Source organism: Sceloporus undulatus, chromosome 6 (genome assembly GCF_019175285.1).
Source record: "Sceloporus undulatus isolate JIND9_A2432 ecotype Alabama chromosome 6, SceUnd_v1.1, whole genome shotgun sequence".
Taxonomy (NCBI): domain Eukaryota; kingdom Metazoa; phylum Chordata; class Lepidosauria; order Squamata; family Phrynosomatidae; genus Sceloporus; species Sceloporus undulatus.
The window spans coordinates 74,061,356-74,080,652 of record NC_056527.1 but is presented as its reverse complement, the minus strand read 5'-3'; the positions used below and the strand labels follow the sequence as shown (position 1 = coordinate 74,080,652).

At 40.2% G+C, this 19,297-nt stretch overlaps 1 protein-coding gene across 1 annotated transcript in view; it reads right to left on the bottom strand.

Moving 5' to 3' along the window:
- BAG1 (BAG cochaperone 1) overlaps positions 1-18,986 on the bottom strand; it is a 22,098-nt gene extending 3,112 nt beyond the window's left edge. The window contains exons 1-6 of the mRNA XM_042475575.1: positions 18,808-18,986; positions 14,856-14,984; positions 9,743-9,825; positions 8,855-8,968; positions 7,622-7,729; positions 409-471 (exon numbers count right to left, since the gene is read on the bottom strand). Of these exons, the coding sequence (XP_042331509.1) occupies positions 409-471; positions 7,622-7,729; positions 8,855-8,968; positions 9,743-9,825; positions 14,856-14,984; positions 18,808-18,850 (540 nt within the window). The 5' untranslated portion in view covers positions 18,851-18,986. The remainder of the gene's footprint in view (positions 1-408; positions 472-7,621; positions 7,730-8,854; positions 8,969-9,742; positions 9,826-14,855; positions 14,985-18,807) is intronic.
- Between the last annotated feature and the right edge of the window lie 311 nt (positions 18,987-19,297).

Here is a 19,297-nt window from a genome sequence, read left to right as displayed (position 1 = left end):
AAAGTTTTTGGTTTGGGGAGTGAGAGTGATGTAATACTTTGACTGTTGGATTAGAACTGTGGGCAACTAGAGTTAAAATCCCCAGTTCATATGGAGTCCTACTGAGTAATCTTGAACATGTCACACTCTCTCAGCCTCAGTGGAAGGCACTGGTAAACCACCTCTGTCAAGAATATTCTATGATAGAGTCATCTTAAGGATCTCCATAACTCAGAAACCATTTGAAGGTACACAACAACAATTTAATTATTAAAAATACACTGTTTTTATTTAACATTTACTCATAAAACTATTTTAAGGTTGAAGATTTGGCAAGTCTTCAATACAAGTTATGTACATTTCCTTAAGGACTGAAAGTTCCACTTTCTAATTTCTGCAGCACATGAGCATATTTGACAAAGGACTTACCTGAACCTTTTTCACTAGCCCTTTCTTTTTCTGTTTACAGTCACTGAAGTTCTCAGGAAGAGTCTGAAGTAAAAACAAAGACAGATGCAAAATTGATGTTGCCTGTTTCTGAAAACAATATATTTAGCCTTATGTCCAAATATAGACTTCACAAAAGATGCTTCATTAATATGTATACCCAAGCTGGCATTTTAACCAAAACAGAATCAGTCAGCCTGTATCACCTTAGTTCAGTTAATCAGTTCAACAGCAAAGCTAATGTATTATACACCATGCCTAGCATTATCTGTGAATCACAGCAGAATATTTGGCTATGTTGTGGCATGTGCAGAGTATAAACACTACACAGTGTTGCCAAAATAAAGTATGCAATTACAACTGTTGATAAAAGCTCTTAAGACTTGTTGCCTAGTCTTTTAGAAAGCAGATAAAAAGGTGGAATATAAAGTTCCTCTTAATATAAACTTTAAATGACGGTTTTCACCGTTTGTCTCAAACTGCTACAGAAGGTAATTCAGGTCAATAATGAGACTCTTGTTTAGGCCTTGAAGGTGTGCCTTTTAATGCACTGATTCTGCAGATTAATAATAAAGATACTCAAATTAAACACAAGTTTAAAGAACAGTTGTGTTAACTGTCTACTACTCTGCTGGATTCAGCCTCTCCAGCAACATATATCAAATGCCAAAAATTTCCTGCTTGCCATTTCCATGTTAATTTTTGCAATCAGATCAACATTGAGCAAAATCCAATGCCAGTCCTACCTAGAGTACAACCACTGGGATCAATGAGACTTAGACTAGCTTTGATAACAAGGTCAATGAGCATATTCTAGCTGTGACTGGTACATTTGCTGATTTCCTGATACTTACATAAGTCAATGTACCTACCTACACTACCATTTCCCCATAAAGTATGTTTTTACTAAATTTCTCCATTCACAATAGGCTTCTGTCAGTGGAACGGGGTATGAATTTCAACTGTCTCTCCTCATAATGCCTGGTGCCCCCTTTCTAGATCTCCTCTGGAGCCTTCATTTGACAGAAGAAATCAACCAAAGCATGAGCTCATCTTGTCATATAAGCATTCAGTTAGTTGCTCAAAAGACCACATAAAAGGGTGCTGGTTCTTTTGGGGAAATTTCCAATAACAGACCACATATCCCTCAAAGGTATACTTCACAACTATAGATAGCAAGCATAACATTTTCCACTGGATATGAAATTCAACTTCCTGGAAATGTCAAGTGACATCCCTAACTCCTTCCCCCCCTTCCACTTTAATGCTTCTAGCTTATGGACTTCTTAAGTAAGTCTGAAAATGTGTGGGTGACATCTAATGTAATCTCCAAAGATATAAGACAAGCTGGGAAGAACTGTGAGAAATCAGGCCTTTCGTATAACTGGGACCAACAGGATTATGCAAAATAAACAAAATACGACAAATCACAAAATGTAAACACAGGTTCCACAACACAGCATTATTTGGCACAGAATTTTTAGGCTTTTAATGCACAGCACAAATACTTCAGAAAATGTCTTAGAAGATGTTATGACAAGGAAAAGACATAAAATTATGAAAGGTACTGATATTTAATCCCAAAGGAACAAAAATTAGGATCCAAAATGGTTCAGAAGATACCTTGTTTATCCAAATAGAGGTTTATGGTGCACAAGCTACAGATTGTAAAAACTTCTTCTTTGGGTACAAAGAACTGTACAACATTACCCATGTATATGTTTCATTGCCTTGTTGTTTTTTAAAACTTGTCTTACTTGCTGTATGCCTCCCTAAGACCCTTTTGGTGGTGGGATATAAGTCCTTCAAATAAACAGAAGATAATTTTTCAAGAATTCAATTTTTTTTCCTTACAACAGCCTTGTTTTTGCTCAGCATTATGATAATTTCCATACTGAAGATGGAGCCTGTGGTTGACTTATTTATGACTTCCTCCTCATGATTTTATGACTCCTGGGGCTACTCATTTAAACCAGGATGACCTGATTTATGCTCTCAAACACCAACCTACATCACTTCTGGGCTGCATACGACAAAGTGTATACCTCCATAACCAACCCCTGCCCACTTCAACAGTAGGTATTCTCAGAACAATTCTGGATCATAAATGAAGCTATGGGTAATCTTATTCTGGGCTGAAAATAAGAATGTGTTAATTTGATTAAACCCCCCTTCCCCAGCATTCTATAACATAATGTATTTCTGCAAGAGGAAAGGGGGAGGTTTGCTAGGCAACAGGAGAATGTGATTAAGAATGCACACAAGAATGCAAGAAGTCCATCTAATCACTATAGATAACTCAAGCATGTTACAGCTAGCAAGTAGATGTTTAAAATGAATAAAGAGAGAAATGAATTACAGTGGCATTGAGGAACTGCTGCAGTCAATATATATGCTTTATAATTTATCACAGCTAGGAGGCTTTACAACTGTAACTTAAAGAAGCAATTCAATACTTGGCAAGATCCCCAGAGACTATTAAATGGCAAGGACACTAACTTAACCTCATTAACTCACTAAAAAAATCAGCTTTGAGGAAAACATAAAATAATATTTAAATTAGATCTCACCATCTTTCCTTTTTACCTTAAGTCAGCTTACGTCTCCTCTCCAGGAATACGTTGTCCAACTATTCAAGGTTTTAAGTGGTGAACTTGGCAATATACCTTGAGTTACAATAACATTTAAATATTCAATTAAAATAAAATTCAACAACAAAGATAATGTAACTCGTTGGGGTGCTTATACAAGACTGTCACCAACTGAGTTTAAGGGCCCAGTGAAGGCAACATCTTAGTAGAGCAGTTCTCCGTTTAGATTACAGTACCTTCAAATGTACTATGTGACTATTCCAATTCAAAATATTGGATTTTATTTTTAAAGCCCTAAACTGTTTGTGACCTGAACATTTTTAAAAGATTGCCGTCATCAACCCACACCTGTTAGCACTATGGTCTGGTAAGTATATAGATCCGTCCAATGACTAGCTTAGACAGCTTTAGGAAATCTCTTCTGGCAGGCCTTTGCTGAATAGAACCACTCAGCCAAAAATGAACCCCTTCCCACATGTATTGTCTATCACTCAGCCCATTCAATTATTTTACGTATTATTGACAGCTTATTTTAATTGACAAAATTTTAACTGTAACGTGTTTAATCTCTTTTGGGGGGTGGCGGGGATATTATACGTACAATGTATTGTATATTGTATTGGACTGATTTTTAGATGTAAGCCATTTGATTGTTTGGCAACAGAAAAGCGGGCTATATATAAAGTTGTTATTGTTACTAGATGGGGCTTTCATGGGTAATGGTGTCCCTGTTTGGCACTCCTTGCTTTGAGAACCCTATGAGTATTTCATTCTCTGTATCCTGTTAGGCATCAATAAGAATATGATTTCAACGTGATCATGAAGAATGTATTATTTTTTCTTGATTTATTATCTCCATATACACGTAAAGTTAATAAACAATATTATAACAACTAATTCTTTATTAACTAAGCAAAATGGCTATTGCATTTAGGTCGTATTTGTCAGAACACGAACTCAGCCAATTTATAGGTTTTTAGAATTCACAAAACTAGAACTTACTCTTCAAATATTGTGAAGTCCTATAAGACACTAATTACATGCGCATCATTATTTCAGCAGTCCTGCAGACATTCCAGTGCTTGACAGGGCAAAAAACAATGAAATCCTATTGCAAATTTCAGCATGCTTTGAGATCAGGATATCTGACATACCCAAAGCCATGCCAGACTCTTTCTGGGAGGGCAGAAGTGGGGTGAAGCAGTGTCTGTCAGCCTTTCTCTGTGTGTTTCTTTAATCACACTCCCCCCTGCCCACAGCAGGGCTGGCGTAAAGCTTCCCCTGAATTGTGTACATCTGTGGGAGTTGGAAGAGCTTTGGTCCTTTGCCTCTACCATCCTGCCCCTGCACACTTCTGATCCCTTTCCTTTCCTTCACTGATGTGTGTGTGTTAGAGAAAGAAAGAGAGAAAGAAAGAGAGAGGGGGGGGGGCTTTCTGCAGAAGCTGGGATCTAAGTCCAGCTCTTTTCGTGGGAGCAGGGATTTGAAGCCAAACCTCTTCAAAGACAACAGGTACCTTGAATGGCAAACTACAGATTTTCCAGTAGCTATGGGGACACTGACTGAGGCACCACACATTTGCCCTCTTAAATTATATAAGGACACTGATTCATTTTTAAGGTTATTCTCGCATGAATGAGCAAGTTGTTTAAGTATTAATTATAAAAATATATTGTTGACTGTTCGCATAGGCATGCTTGATTCCATTCTCATAGTCAGTGAATACCGCTGGGATTAGAACATCAACACTATTATACAGAACATGGAAAAATTAACCATTTGCTTTTTAAAAAGAAGATGTTAACAGAGTTTCAAAAGCACATCCTGACAAAGAGAATAAATATTTTGCTGTTTAAATAATCTAGCTGTAACATTCACAAACATGTAATAAATATTTTGTAGAAAACCCTCCCAATTATGTGTTAAAGAACTAATGTTTAGCTAAGTGAAGGTAGATAGCCTGCACTTGGCATCAAGGTTTGTCTGCTTCCACCTGCCTAGCCTTATTCCAGAAGGAACTGCAAAAAGACTTTGTACCCCCCCCCCCGAGGCCACATCAACACTTCAAAAATAATCCAGTCTGACAACACTTTAACTACCATGGCTCAGTGCTATGGAATTCTGGGAACTGTGGTTCTGTGAAGCATTTAGCCTTCTCTGTCAGAGTTCTAATGCCACAACAAACTACAAATTCCAGAATTCCACAGCATTGAGCTTTAGCAGTTAAAGTGATGTCAAGATGGATTATTTCTGCAGTGGGGATGCAGCCCACATGTACTTATGTACTCTTAGGGAGAGATTAATGTTTTCATCCTGCAGACTACTTTTTGTGTGTGAAAGCACCTTAGAAGTATATCCCAGTGCTCGCTTCAGCAGCATATATACTAAAATTAGAAATATATCCCTTTAATGCAGCATCTTCCAAAGAAGTGGCTTTTTCCATATTGGCAGTCCTGGTGATATGCAGCCTAGAGATAGCCAAAAGGTGAGCTGCCATAGGATGCCTTTTCTTGGCTTAAGAAGTGAGACCTTGGTGGTGGGTCTCCTGCTGCTACTGCTGGAGAGTGGGCTGTCTGAAGTGCATTATGGTTGTTGTGTTTTATTTCTTCCTCTTCTGCTGATAGTTTGATGTGAGCAAGGAATCTTATTGTTAGGTCTTTCAGTAGGAACGGATGAATAAATTCCATACGCTAAGTGCTGTGATGTTACTATTGATATTAAATACTGCAACTAACTTGTTGGTATGTTTTACATTGGTTTAAATTTTTACATGCCTTAAATAAATCTGTTAAAATATAGCATATATTTAAGGTTAGGTTATAAAAACTATTATTGGAATGACACTGAGCATAACTTGTGGCTAAATGAAAACTTCAACCTGATTTGTAGTTAATTGTGGAGACTGAAGCAAGCTGTTGGGAAATAATATTTTGGGAGAGAAAATGAACTCTCATAAGAGCTCACTTTTATAAATCCAAGTTGGGCATTATTCTGTGTCTAATATATATCCATTTTATTATATGTAATTTAGAGTACATATAATATATTGCTATTCAAATGGATTCCATAGCCCAAGCTTAATGCAAGAAAATGTTCCGTATATTAATATATACGTCACTTGTGTAGATTTTATTTCTGTGTAGAAAAAAGCAGACAGAATTGTGCATGAGAAGAGAGTATGTATCCATTTTGATGCATATAATCACACTACATACTAATTCAGTAAAATAAAAACATTTCATTAATTCTGATGTCAAACATGCAATACATGTATGCATACATACTGGTGTATGGAAACCATCATTCATGAATAACACCATAAGAAGAGCGTTATGTAACCTCTGACCAATCACTGATCAATGGGAAGCTCTGAATGGTCCTTAGCAACTTCATACAAAGTGCTCTTTAAGTTGTTCATAATAGTGTCTTGTAGGATTGTCCAACCACAAAACATCTGAAGAAAAAAACATTTTGTTCTCACAGATATCAACAATTTCTTGTAACTTTGAGAAATTTCAATAGTTTCTAAATGTATCTGCATTTATTATTTTTTGACATCAATCTAAAGTAGTGCATCAGAAATCAAAACATACAAGGAAGATGTTTTGCTTCTCCTATATAGCTTTTTCCAAATCCCTGCTCAGGGACGTGAAAACAACTCACCATGTATTGTTCAAAATAGAAAGTCAAAATCTCTAGTATAGGATGGGCAAATCCAACAAGTGCATACTTCTCTTTGGTGCAAGGATCACCAAAAATGCCCCAAAATATGGAGGGTGAAGCAAAGCAAAACTAGAGTTTATCCAAAGTCCACTTCTGGTTCAGACTTTCTTTGACGTTAAACAGTGTGGGTTGTGGATGAGGGCTGAGGTCTATTTAAGGTATGGATAGCCACTTTCTGAAATCTTATAGGACAGGCAATTCAGCCTTTTGCCCAGAAAAAGAATAAATCTGAGCCACAAAGACAGCCATGGGGGCCTCACGTGTCTCCCCCATTAACTTAGTGCACAAGGTGTGACAGTTAGATGCTCTTATAACTAGACTTAGTCAAACCAGTTCCATTGATTTCAGTTGGCCTACTCAAAATATATTTCGGTCTGGTTCGAATAATCTTTCAACTAAATTCAACACTCTTCTCTAAATCAGCATTCTCACGTTGGGTTGCCAACAACTCACATTATCCCTAGCCAGTATAAACTACCTCCCCCAAAAATTAACACATATGATCCAGGGAGAATGGCCCCCCTCTGGGTTCTCAAAGCTATTATGGCAAGGAATGATAACAGTTGTAGTCCAACACATTTTGAGGTCACCAGTTAAAGAAGGCTACACTATAGTAATGAATTGGAAAGGCTATCAATACATTGGTTTTGCAGAAAAGGCACATATAAGTATTGCTGTGGTGCCACTGTGCTGCAGATGTCCACTCAAGAAAAGGACAACAGCAAATTTTTGAAAGTCTCATAAACTATTCATTTTGTGTTTGCCCTGAGATTACGTAAACCTAATATTTCCACAGGCAGGCTTCATTGCAAAAAAAATACACTAAAACCAACTGAGATTTCTTGGAGAGCCATAACAAACTGAAATAATAATTTACTCACAATAGCATCAATCTGTTCCAGAATTTTCATGAACTGCTCAGCAGTTCCCTTTATACGCTTGTCCAACTGGTGAAGTGCTTCACTTTGAAGATTCTTTTCCAGAAAACCCTGAGTGGAAAATGTACATTTAATCCATTTCTAAGATCTATGATGGCTGCATGAATGTTGTTAACATTAACTGAACAAATCATATACAGATCACTGTCATACACGTATGTCTGTTCATACTCATTTTCTCCCCATTTATTCATTCTCTCACAAATGCATACTTGACCCACAGATTCAACCATCCATAGCTTCCAAAAAGGTAAGTTTGGCCCCATACAGATAGGCCAAAATAAAGCTGCTTCAAGTCACTTTGGAGGTATGCTGTTTAAATGATGCATGCGTCCTAAGAGTCCAGAAGCTGTGCCAAAGCTACAATCCAGTCCTAAGAACTGGAGTGCAGCTTTAGTGCAGCTTCCGGACTCTTAGGATGCATGCACCATTTAAATAGCATACCTCCAAAGTGACCCGAAGCAGATTTATTTTGGCCTGCTTGTATGGGGCCTTTGATATTGCCATTTTATATAAGAAACACCATTTTACTATGCCATTGTATTTAATGGGATCTAAGCATCTATGGATTTTGGTATCCATAGGGGTACTGATACCAAAACCCAGAGAATACCAAGGGCCCATGGCATATATCATTGACCATTCTCATCCCTCTGCATGCTCTGCCCATTTTCATATATCTGAACACTCATGTTTTCCCCTATTTGATCACATAGGCATACCTTCTCCTATTCACTCTCCCTATTATCTGTTTGTCTCTATCACACACACTCCCTATATTATCACTGATAAACCACTCTCTCACATTCTCACTGTTTCAAACACCTTCCCCATTTAAAGATACACCCTCCTCTGTTTTTACACACAGACGTGTCTTCCTTTATTTTCTGTTTTCACATTCCCATGTTCTTCTCTACCCTCTCTCTCTCTCACTCACACCTACACCCACAAACACACAACATTGCATTGTCATTGATTCACACTTCCCCATTCACAGACATTTTCCCACGAAGAGTCTCTTCTATTCACACACATGCAGATTCCCTTCTTCTAACACACAAGGAAAAGTCCCCTCTCATACACAGAACTGCATTCCATCAACACTATCACAATGGTTATACCAGCAACTAAAAGATATAAAGGCAAATGAACTATTTCACCAATAAAGCAACTCACTTTCTGAATACCTCCAAGTTCTTTATTAACTTCCTCTATTTTCTTTGCTACCTGTTCCGCTGATAATTCCAAATCTTTTAATTTCTTCAGTTCGGCCTCTTCATCAGGACTCTTCTGTGCATTAAAAAGAAAATAATAATAATATATCCTTTCATTGACTGAGGATTTGAGGTATTTTATTCAATAAAGAATGTATGATAGCACATGCTTAAAGGTTCAAGGATGCAATTCAGATCACTGGGCTCTATCTATTTATTACAATTATGCATCATCTTAAGTAATTTTAAAATAATAGATTCACTATTTGAAAGGTACAAGCATGTGAAAACAAATATAGGTACTGGCAAACTCTAGTAGCAATTTATTTGTTACCACTATAATTTTCCTGAGCGAAAGAAAAGTGAGCAAAGCATTAGGAGCCCTGCATCAGTGGTTAAATGCCTGTACTGCAACCACTCACTCACAAACCATAAGGTTGCGAGTTCAATACCAGCAAAAGGGTTCAAGCTCGACTCAGGCTTGCATCCTTCCGAGGTCGCTAAAATGAGTACCCAGATTGTTGGAGGCAATTAGCTTACACTTTGTAAACTGCTTAGGGTTAGATGTTTTTGGGTAGCTTATTCTACACGCAGGCTATATTTTTCATTATTTTATTCTCTCTATATACTGTAAAATAAGGCCTAATACATGGCTTGGGCCAATAGTTGCACAAGGGTTAATAGAGAAATGCAAATAATCTTCTGCTCATGATTCTTTGGCTCCAAGGCACAGCTTTGATGTAACTCCATTCCCCTTAAACTACATTTCAAGTGAGAAATCAATCATAGGTAAGTCATATTTGGAGACTCTAGTATCACTGAATAAAAACATTTAGTATGGTACAGTTACCCTTTTTCCAATAAGCATGACTTTACAACCATTTTTCACTCCAAATGTGGACAACGGCTGCTCCATTTCTTTTAGGGATCTTCCTAGGAGGAAAAAACAAACCCACACACTTATTTTGGAAACTATAATGTGACAAAAAGTTTAATATTTTAAACTAATTCAAAATATGGAATCAGATATAATTATCATATCTTCTATGAATACTTATATAAAACTGTTAAATAACACATATTTTCATCAAAATACCTCAAAATGATTTGCTGTTGTATGCAGTGTATGAACACCATGCTGCTGAAGCGCCTGGAAACCAGCCCCTGTGTAAATGGCCAGGCAGCTTCCAGGCAGCTTGGGAGCATGTGGCAGTGCAAAAAGGCCGTCTGTTTTGGCCCATACAGTGGTACCCCGGGATACGAATTACCTTAGCCGCGGAACGAATTAATTTCGTAACCCGAGGTACCACTGTACTTTGATCTCACCTTGATATTGCACCTTCTCCAATCCTCCTCTGAGCCATGCAAAGGGAGGAGTTTGGATGCCTTTGTTCCCATTTTGCTTAACAGCAATTCATTATGTCACCCTAATCAACAAACTACAGTGAACATTACTGTGGGCTGCAGCCTCACTACATAAATAATCCAGTTTGACACCACTTTATCTGCCACGGCTAATGTATAGAATTTTGAGAATTGTAGTTTTGTGAGACATTTAGCCTTCTCTGTCAGACAGCTCTGGGGCCACAACAAACTACAATTCCCAGAATTCCACAGCACTGAGTCATGGCAGTTAAGGTAGTGTCAAACTGGATTATTCCTGCAGTGTGGAAGCAGCTCTCATTAATGTTTGTCAATCAGGATGATGCAATGAACTGCTGTTAAGCAAGAACAGGACTCATAGAATCATAGAGTTGGAAGAGCCCCAAGGGTCATCCAGTCCAAGCCCCCTGCCATGCAGGAACTCTCAATCAAAGCATCCCCTACAGATGGCCATCAAGCCTCCAAATTCCTCCCCTTGCATGACTCAGAGGAGGAGCAGGGAAGGTGCAATATCAAGGTGATATCGAAGTAAGTCACCCACCTAGTGCTATTAGTTTGGACTCATACAAATCATTACAAAACACGTTTTTCCTTTTTAAAAATCTTTTTTTCAATGATGAACAAATGTAGAAGTTATCATAGAAAGCAAGACCCACAATCTTTCTGTGACGTAAGTAAAAACAGAAAACCAAGGAAATCATTTATTCCCCCCTCTCAATATATCTTTGATATTTAAATATTTGAGAATTTATGGCATCTGTATTTTACAACTGTTGGTGCTCACTATTTTTGCCTCCTAAAATCCTGGTATGGTAGGGAAGGTGTCAAAGATTAAAGCAGGAGTAATAATGTCAAGAGAGCAAGTGTGGCGTAGTGGTTTCAGTGCTGGACTAGGACACTGGAGAACATAGTTTGAGTCCCTGTTGTGGCCACGAAACCCCACTGGGTGGCCTTGGGCATGTACTCTTTCAGCCTCAGGGGACGCCAATGGCAAACCTCCTGTGATGATCCCCCTGTGGTTTAAGCAGCCAAACAGCAGGCCTGCCTTGGCTCTTAGTCCCAGCAGTTCCTTAGCTTCTCTCTTGGTCTCCTGGTCTATGTTCCTATCCTTGTCGAGTTGAAGATGACCTCTGGAGATCCTCGAATCACGCTGCCACCATCCAGTGAATTCGTATTGGATTTCCCTTAACATACACTGGCACTTGTTAAAGACTTCTACTCTTGCTAATCTTCTCAAGCATCAACCGAGCTAAGACATGTGTAAACGAGTGTCGAAGTAGCAGATACTATTAAGGAAGTTTATTATAATTAAACAAAACAGAACATAAAGATATAAATCATGCAAGATCCTAAAGGCTTTGCAGGTACAATATGTGTAATTCTAAAAGTATTTGTTTCATGCAAGCAACCCGAAAAATAATAAGGCCTAAATGTTCTGACACATTCTCACCTAATTGATATATTGATGTAATATGCCGGCCTTGATGGATTTGAAATATAGTTACAGGTCTTAGCTTAGCATAGACTATCTGCCTGAATTATGCCTTCTTGCTATAGGCATAACACTGCAGTTGTCCTAACCTGTAAGACTAACTCGAGGGAGACATTCCCTCCTTAAATTCTCACTGTAGAAACTACTAATTGCTGAAGACAACTGCCACTCTCCAACTGTCACCTGGTCTCAGAGACTTTTTCTCTTAGAAGCTTCCGGAAAAAAACTCTCGCTCCTGCTTACTGATTGGTCAAGTGAGTCTTCCATCAGCTGTGATGTCATTACTTATTTGCATGTGCCTTCCTCCCAGTTTACTCTTATTACCTGGCAGAAGTCTTCCAATGACTGGAGGCCCTGTCATTACACCTCCCTTGAACAAATCTTGCCAAGAAAGTCCCATGATAGGGTCACCATAAGTCGAAAACGACTTGAAGGCACAACGCCAACAATAGAAACAACATCAAGGCTTCCCCTTTAAAATCAAATACAGTGGAACCTCGCCATACGCGGGGGATCTGTTCCGGATCCCACCGCGTATGGCGATTTCCGCCTATGCTCAAGCCCCATTGTAAACAATGGGGCTTGTGCACGGTGGTGCGGAGGTGCGTGGGGTGCAACGGGCGCGTGCGCGGCGCAACGGGCGCGCGCCCCCATTCAACTGAATGGGACTTACCACCCCTTCCGCCCCGCGGCTTGAGCACGTATGCTCAAAGCCGCTTTAAAAAAGGCCGCGTATGCGGAGGCCCCACTGTACTGTATGCTACAATAAATTTAAAATATTAACAGAAGGCCTACATGTGACCTATCAAGTTGAACAGATCCTAACACACATTATTGTCGTCCACTAAATCTGCATATTTTACATAAAGTTCATAAATTCATACACAAAAATACGATCATAAAAGATTTTATAAACACCATGTTACAGCAAACTACACAGAACATGACAGTTGCCAAACACCAGGAATGAACCAAATGCTGAAAAACCCTACAGTGAATATTTGATGATAATGGAAACATAGACACCACAGCCATAGCAGAGTCTCATAAAAACTATACGCTGTTATTTTCTAGACATGTTTAAACTACACATCTTCTTATTGGCACATCTGAAATCTTAAACTAGATGCTTCTAAAATGAACCCAATATGCAGGTTAGCTATACAAGGTTATGCTTTTAAAAAAATACATAAAATATTTTTCCTTTGTCTTGCTCCTCTGAATTCACATCAGCCCTGTTAGAAGCCCTGCTAGATGAATCGAATCATGGAGTTGGAAGAGATCGCGGGGCCATCCAGTCCAACCCCCTGCCATGCAGGAATACACAGTCAAGGCAAATTATTAAGGAAGATAATAAGAAAAAGAGCTCCTTTTTAAAATTGTAAGAGTCTGAGTATAAAACCTCCTCTCATTTTAACAAGACAGGGCAACATTTTTTTTGGGGGGGGGGGGCGGTGATGGTTGCACTGAACCCCAACCTACCGAGGCTACACCTGAGAGATGCAATACCAAGAAGGAAACTTTTGCTTTAAAACTGTTGTTGCTGTGTAAGCTATTTTCTTTGAGAAAAAGACATAATAAGGATTATGTACCTTATTGTAAACAAAATGGACTTTTTTGCCACTGCCCCAAGAAACTTCAGTAGCTCAATAACAATTGAAGAAATGTAGGGCTGGAGGCTGCAAAAAGTTTAGCAGTGCATGTGGCCTGTAGGCCTTGTGTAGTTCACCCCAGATTAAGATGATGAAGTATAATTTATTTTAAAATCATACTTAAAATAATAATTGACCAAATAACTCTTGATTTTACCCCATAAAACCAAATTTATAAACTGCCTCCATCACCTTCAACGAAAATAAAATGTACTCATGGAGGGAGATACTACAGAAAAAAGAGTATAAAAACTAGCAATTAATTTTCCTCTCACATATACGTAAGATGGCAGAATCTATACAGAGGTATTTAAATTGAATGTATGGCCAAGGTGCTGTATTGGAGATGCAGCTACGGCAGCTGAGGGTCTTTGACCTATAAGGCCTGATACAGCTTGGTTTAGGCTATTTGAAGGGCCTATCTTCCCTTATGAGCCCTTCGAGTTTAAGATACTGTGTGATGTCCCCTCTCTATCCCCCACCATTCTCATGCTTATTTGGTGGGTATAAAGAAGATGGCCTTCTTGGTGGCTGTTCCCAGTCTTTGGAACTCCTTTCCTACAGGTCCAGGATGTCTTCCTTCTGGCTCTCCTTCAGCGGTAAAGGAAAACATTTTGGGCTATTGGCCAGTGGTGGCAAACTATGGCACGTGTACCAGAGGTGCACCGAGCCTTCTCTGTGGGCATGCATGCTATTGCCCCAGCACAAGTTTGCCAGAGTTCATTACTAGAAAGCGAGGGGATGTGGCACTTTACAATAAATAGTGGGGTTTGAGTTGCAGTTTGGGCACTCAGTCTGCAAAAGGTTCACCATCACTGGGCTTTTAGAAACTGAATAGATAGGCTTTTAACGATGCGCGGGGGCTGTTGTTTTCTTTGTATTGTTTTTAAATAAATTTTAATGTTTTCACTTTATAAACTGTTTAATTACTTTTAAAAAATAATTTTCTTATTCACACTGTTATTGAGGTTTAGTATAGTTTTGAACTTCTCTTGTTTTTTAATATGTTGTTAGCTGACTTCAGTCCCACTATTGGGAGAAAAGTAGGATATGAATTAATAAGACAATTAAATAAATAAATAGGACCCTGCAGGGCACTGCTGTTACAAATGGCCTCAGTGCTGGGAAAAGCTGGATGGATCTCTGCTTAGTTCCATGCTCTCCAGCACATTGGGAATCCCTCTTCTGGAGAGGGTTTCCTGGCTTTTCAGGTAGGTTTTTGAGGCCATTTTGATTGTTGCACTGGTGAAGCAACCATAAAAGTGAGTATCAAAAATCATGATATTCTAAGTCAGGCTAATGATATCATATTTAATGCTTACAACACAGTACCATACAAATGCACCTAAGAGTATGCTGTGTTGAACTCAAGGGGATTTATTTCCTCCTAGCCAATCAAAGAATTATCCTGCAAATGTTTTAAAAATGTTACCTACCTTTATATATCAATTTCTGAAAGGACACTGGAACTCCAGTTACTTGTTCAATTAAGAGAGCCATATCACGTACAGTTGGTTGGTTACCTTCTTCTTGAGAACCAACCTGAAGGCTATGCTTTTCATTACCTGAAGAATAATGAAAATACATTCAGGTTGCAGTACGATAAATGTGCATTACAATTACAGACGGTATCTTCGTTCATGGGCTACTAATAGGAGCCTGATGTCAGGTTCTGCCCATTCCCTTCGGTTCATTGAACCAGTAGTCTGCATGATAACAGATAAACTTTTTATTCAGTAAACAAAACGAAGTTGACTTCTGCAGACCAAACTACCATAAAAGCATACAGCAATATGCCCTCCCAGGACTTTGCAGGCCTTCTTCCCATTTGCCCATTCTCAAAACATTCACACATCCACTCTTGCCTACTCACACCCTTTTTTCTCAGAGCCCTGCCATTTCTTCCCTTGAATAATGTTCATTACCTAGCCAGGTTTTCATTTCTCCCCCCATCGTGTATGAACACAACATGTCCCATCATACACTAATATCCCCGTGCGTGTTGCATAATACGGATGTCAGTATGATGCTACTTGAACATAATCATAATCATTAACTACATAAACCACCAATCCGTTATTAGCATCGTATCCAATATTAATGGCATAGCATAAAAGGAAAAAAGGAAAGTCAGCAATAACATTTAATGGCATGATCTGCTAAAGATCCTGACACCTGAGAAGTGGTCACTCAGCAAATTACGTTTTATCTGATACAGAAAAAAAGGAATAAGGAAAATGCCATCCACTGTGCATCTGTTGGTAGCTCAGCATGGTCTGAACTCAGAAATTCTCCCTTCTCATGCAAGTGCCTATGCCGATTCCTTAACCTATTCTAATATATCTGGGGGTAAGTCCCACAGTGTGCAAGAGCAGTTTCTTCTGAGTTGACATCAGGTAGTTTTTTGTGGGGTTTTCGGGCTATGCAAGCATGTTCTAGAAGAGTTTATGCCTGCCGTTTTGCCAACATCTGTGGCTGGCATGGAAGAGAGTGGTGTGTGTGTGTGTGGACAGGCTGCTTACCTGTAATGATATTTCTTCAAGTGGTCACTGCAAGTTCACACACATGGGTTATTTTGCGCCTGCGCAGTTAGCTTCTGAACCTTCTTGGAGATATTATAGGCATTTTGGCAGTAGCCTCACCCACTTTCCAACTACCCTATTGGGCCGGTTCCCCACCTAAACCCTCAGTTCCATGGACGCCAAGCAGCTGCAGCCCAAGACCAAAGGAGAAATCTCTGTGAATCACACAAATGGGTTAGACTGACAAGCTTTGGTCAATGGAGGAGGGAATGCCATGCCACACAAGAAAGGCACATTGACCCCAAACAGAATCACCATTCGGGAAATGAAGCCCAAGGGCATGTAAAGATGAGGATGGAGAGTCCTGCTAAAATGACGACTCCACAGAGTTGAGCAGAAATCCAATAGTGAGACATAATGGAAACAGTTACCAATGGAGGTGAAACATGCCCATTGGCAGAAAAACAAGCTTGATAGCTAACTGTATGTTGCAAAGACTGTAGGTAGACCATAATAAATGGCAGGTGTAAACTAAGGTCAGGGAAAAACCCCGACCTAGATAGCAGGTCATTCAAGGAATCTTGAAAGTAGTTAGAAGGATAGTAACCTGATAAAGCCTCTTGAAGAGATTATGGCATTGACAGACACAGCCTAGAATGCTAAGTAGTCTAGAGCTAAATGTCATCTTGAATGGAGCATAAACAGACAATCTGTGGTCAGCAATGAGATGGTTGGGAAGTCCATCCAGAGAGAGAGAGAGAGCGCCTAAAGACACTGAATTGGAGGAGGGCTTCAGTAACAATTTCTGGAACAGCGGTGGACATCAGAGAAGAAGAATATTACCTCATCTAGTCACAACAAATTTCTGACAAGAAAGAAAGTAAGAAGATCGTAAGATCCAATTGTTGTGACACACAAGACACGCTGAATCTGAGCGTAATGCTCCAGGCTATCAGCATGAAGCATGCAGGTCTTGGCGAAACATCAAAGAAAAAATCACAGTGGCTGGTGTGATACCAATAAGACTAGTCACAAACTGTAAAGTGAAGGGACATCACAATGTCAGGAATCTCTGTGGGGACAGTATCCCATGACGTGATGTCCTGCAGAAGTTGTATCAAGTATATCATGACATGGCCAAAACTGCCAGAACTGACAGGCAATCAGTATAGCAGGAGTGACATGCTATCAATACATCATGAATGGGCTGTGGGAACAAAAATGTTGAGAGCAGAAGAGCAGGAATAGACGTCAAGCGTCACGAAGTCCAATTCCTAGCCAGGTGGTGCAAAACACCAGGCAATCTGACAGAACCCGTCATAATGTTATCCCTAATACTTAGGAGGAACAACTCAAGCTGTAGCATTAATGCGCTGTGACATGTCAGTATGAACAGAAGGGCTTAGAGACAATATAACAGTGGCTCGAAATCCCTTATCACATAGGTCCAGGTCGTGTAAGGAAGCATGAAGTATGCAGTGACAAGGCATAGCAATTAGGGGAGCATAGGATTTCCTTTACAGGAGAGAACCCCCAGGAAATTTGCAGAATGAGTGGTTAGCCTTGTCAGGTTGTAGGTGGAGGTCTGAAATATCGCCACCTCACCCAATTGATGCCTTGGACCTGTTCAGGATGTTTTGACATCAACCAGCCTGGAGAGATGGGACAGGTATGAACATCCTGAGATCTCCAAGTACCCACAAAGATGGACAGATCCTTAAATGGAGGCTCAAAACGGAGGGATGTCCCCAGAAGGCAGAAAATGGAAAGGAATTGAAGCAGTTGTTTGCAACCTGTTCCAAGGAAGAGAGTAGCGTCGACAGGGGCCCTTTGTAAGGGCCATGTGGGATCAGACATGCGTTGTCCACCATATATAGTGGTCCTTGGTAAAAAGGCAACAAGTGCCTTAAGTGACACTATATCAGGAAGTGGCAAAACCTTTCCCTTGGAAATGATGGTCCCTAGACGATGGTACCAAAACTCACCAAGGGGGCAACAAGACGATCACAATCATGCTGATACCGAGTGAATAATGGTAGTATTCCTTGGTATAGAGGGAACAAACCCATTGATGAGTTTGGAGCATACAATCCTGACGGCCATTCATCTGTACCAAGAGTGGCCAGATTGTGCCCCAGGATTATGGGAGACAACTCAGAAGTCAGACTTGAATGTCTGCATTAAGGGACATTTAGCCGTCCAGTTGCGGAGGAGAATTTAAACTGTCAAGGGTATCTCTATATCATACCATGCAGTCTGAGACAAGTATCATCCTCGTAAAATTGCGACATGTGAATGGTGACGTCTTCCTTCAACATCATGTCCCCCGAATCAGCTATATAGGGATAGCAGCCGTGTCGGGTCTCGGTGTGGAAGGAATATGAACACTGTACGGCTGTCCAACGGCAATGGCATCCCTTGATGCCAGGGAACAACATGAAATATACATCTTGGTTTCGAATGAAAGAGAGGCGTCAATAAACTACAATCCCCAGGATCCCCAAGCACTGAGCCAGGGCAGTTAAAGCTGCCTCAAGATGGATTGTTTCTGCAATGTGTTTTGGACCATAAACAAGGGATGTACTCAAAGAAAAGCCAGCACTTGCTCATAGAGAAAGCATGCTTGCCCATAGGGAATCATGGGGATTCTCTATGGGCAAGTATTACCCATGATGCTCTAATAATGTCATAATCATTCACTATGGGCTTTAAGTGTGCCTTGGCTGAAGGCTATGGTATTCTGGGAATTGGAGTTTGTTGTGGGGCCCAAACTCCAATTCCCAGAATTCCATAGCCTTCAGCCAAGGCACACTGAAAGCGGTATCAAACCGGGTTATTTGTCCAGCCAAAGTGAGGCCTCCCTTACCATAGGTGACCGTCACCGTCAGGGCCTCTCCTGGCAAAGCCATGGCCGCCCTGTCGCCGCTTCTCTTTCCCAAAGAGCCGCCTCAGGCCTCCTCCTCGGCTTCCCTTCTTCCTTCCCAGGCCTGGAACTAAAGGCGGCCCCGGTAGAAGGAGGCTCAGTCCAGGCTGAGGAAGAGAGGGAAGGAGCCGCCTACTAAGGGAGGAGGAGGAGGAGGAGGAGGAGTCCATGTAAGGGAGCGGCCTCCCTTCTTGGCCTAGAAAGCCTCGCCTTGGGAGTGGCGCCTAGTGACAGCAGGCCTAGGCACCTCACAAGGCCTGGCTGTAGGCTCTAGATCAATGGAAGTCATAGGGCCACTCTATTCTGCTCTGGTCAGGCCTCACTTGGAATATTGTGTCCAGTTCTGGGCATCACAATTTAAAAAGGATGTGGAGAAACTGGAGTGTGTTGGTGACTGAAATATTGAAGGGCCTGGAAACCAAGCCTTATGAGT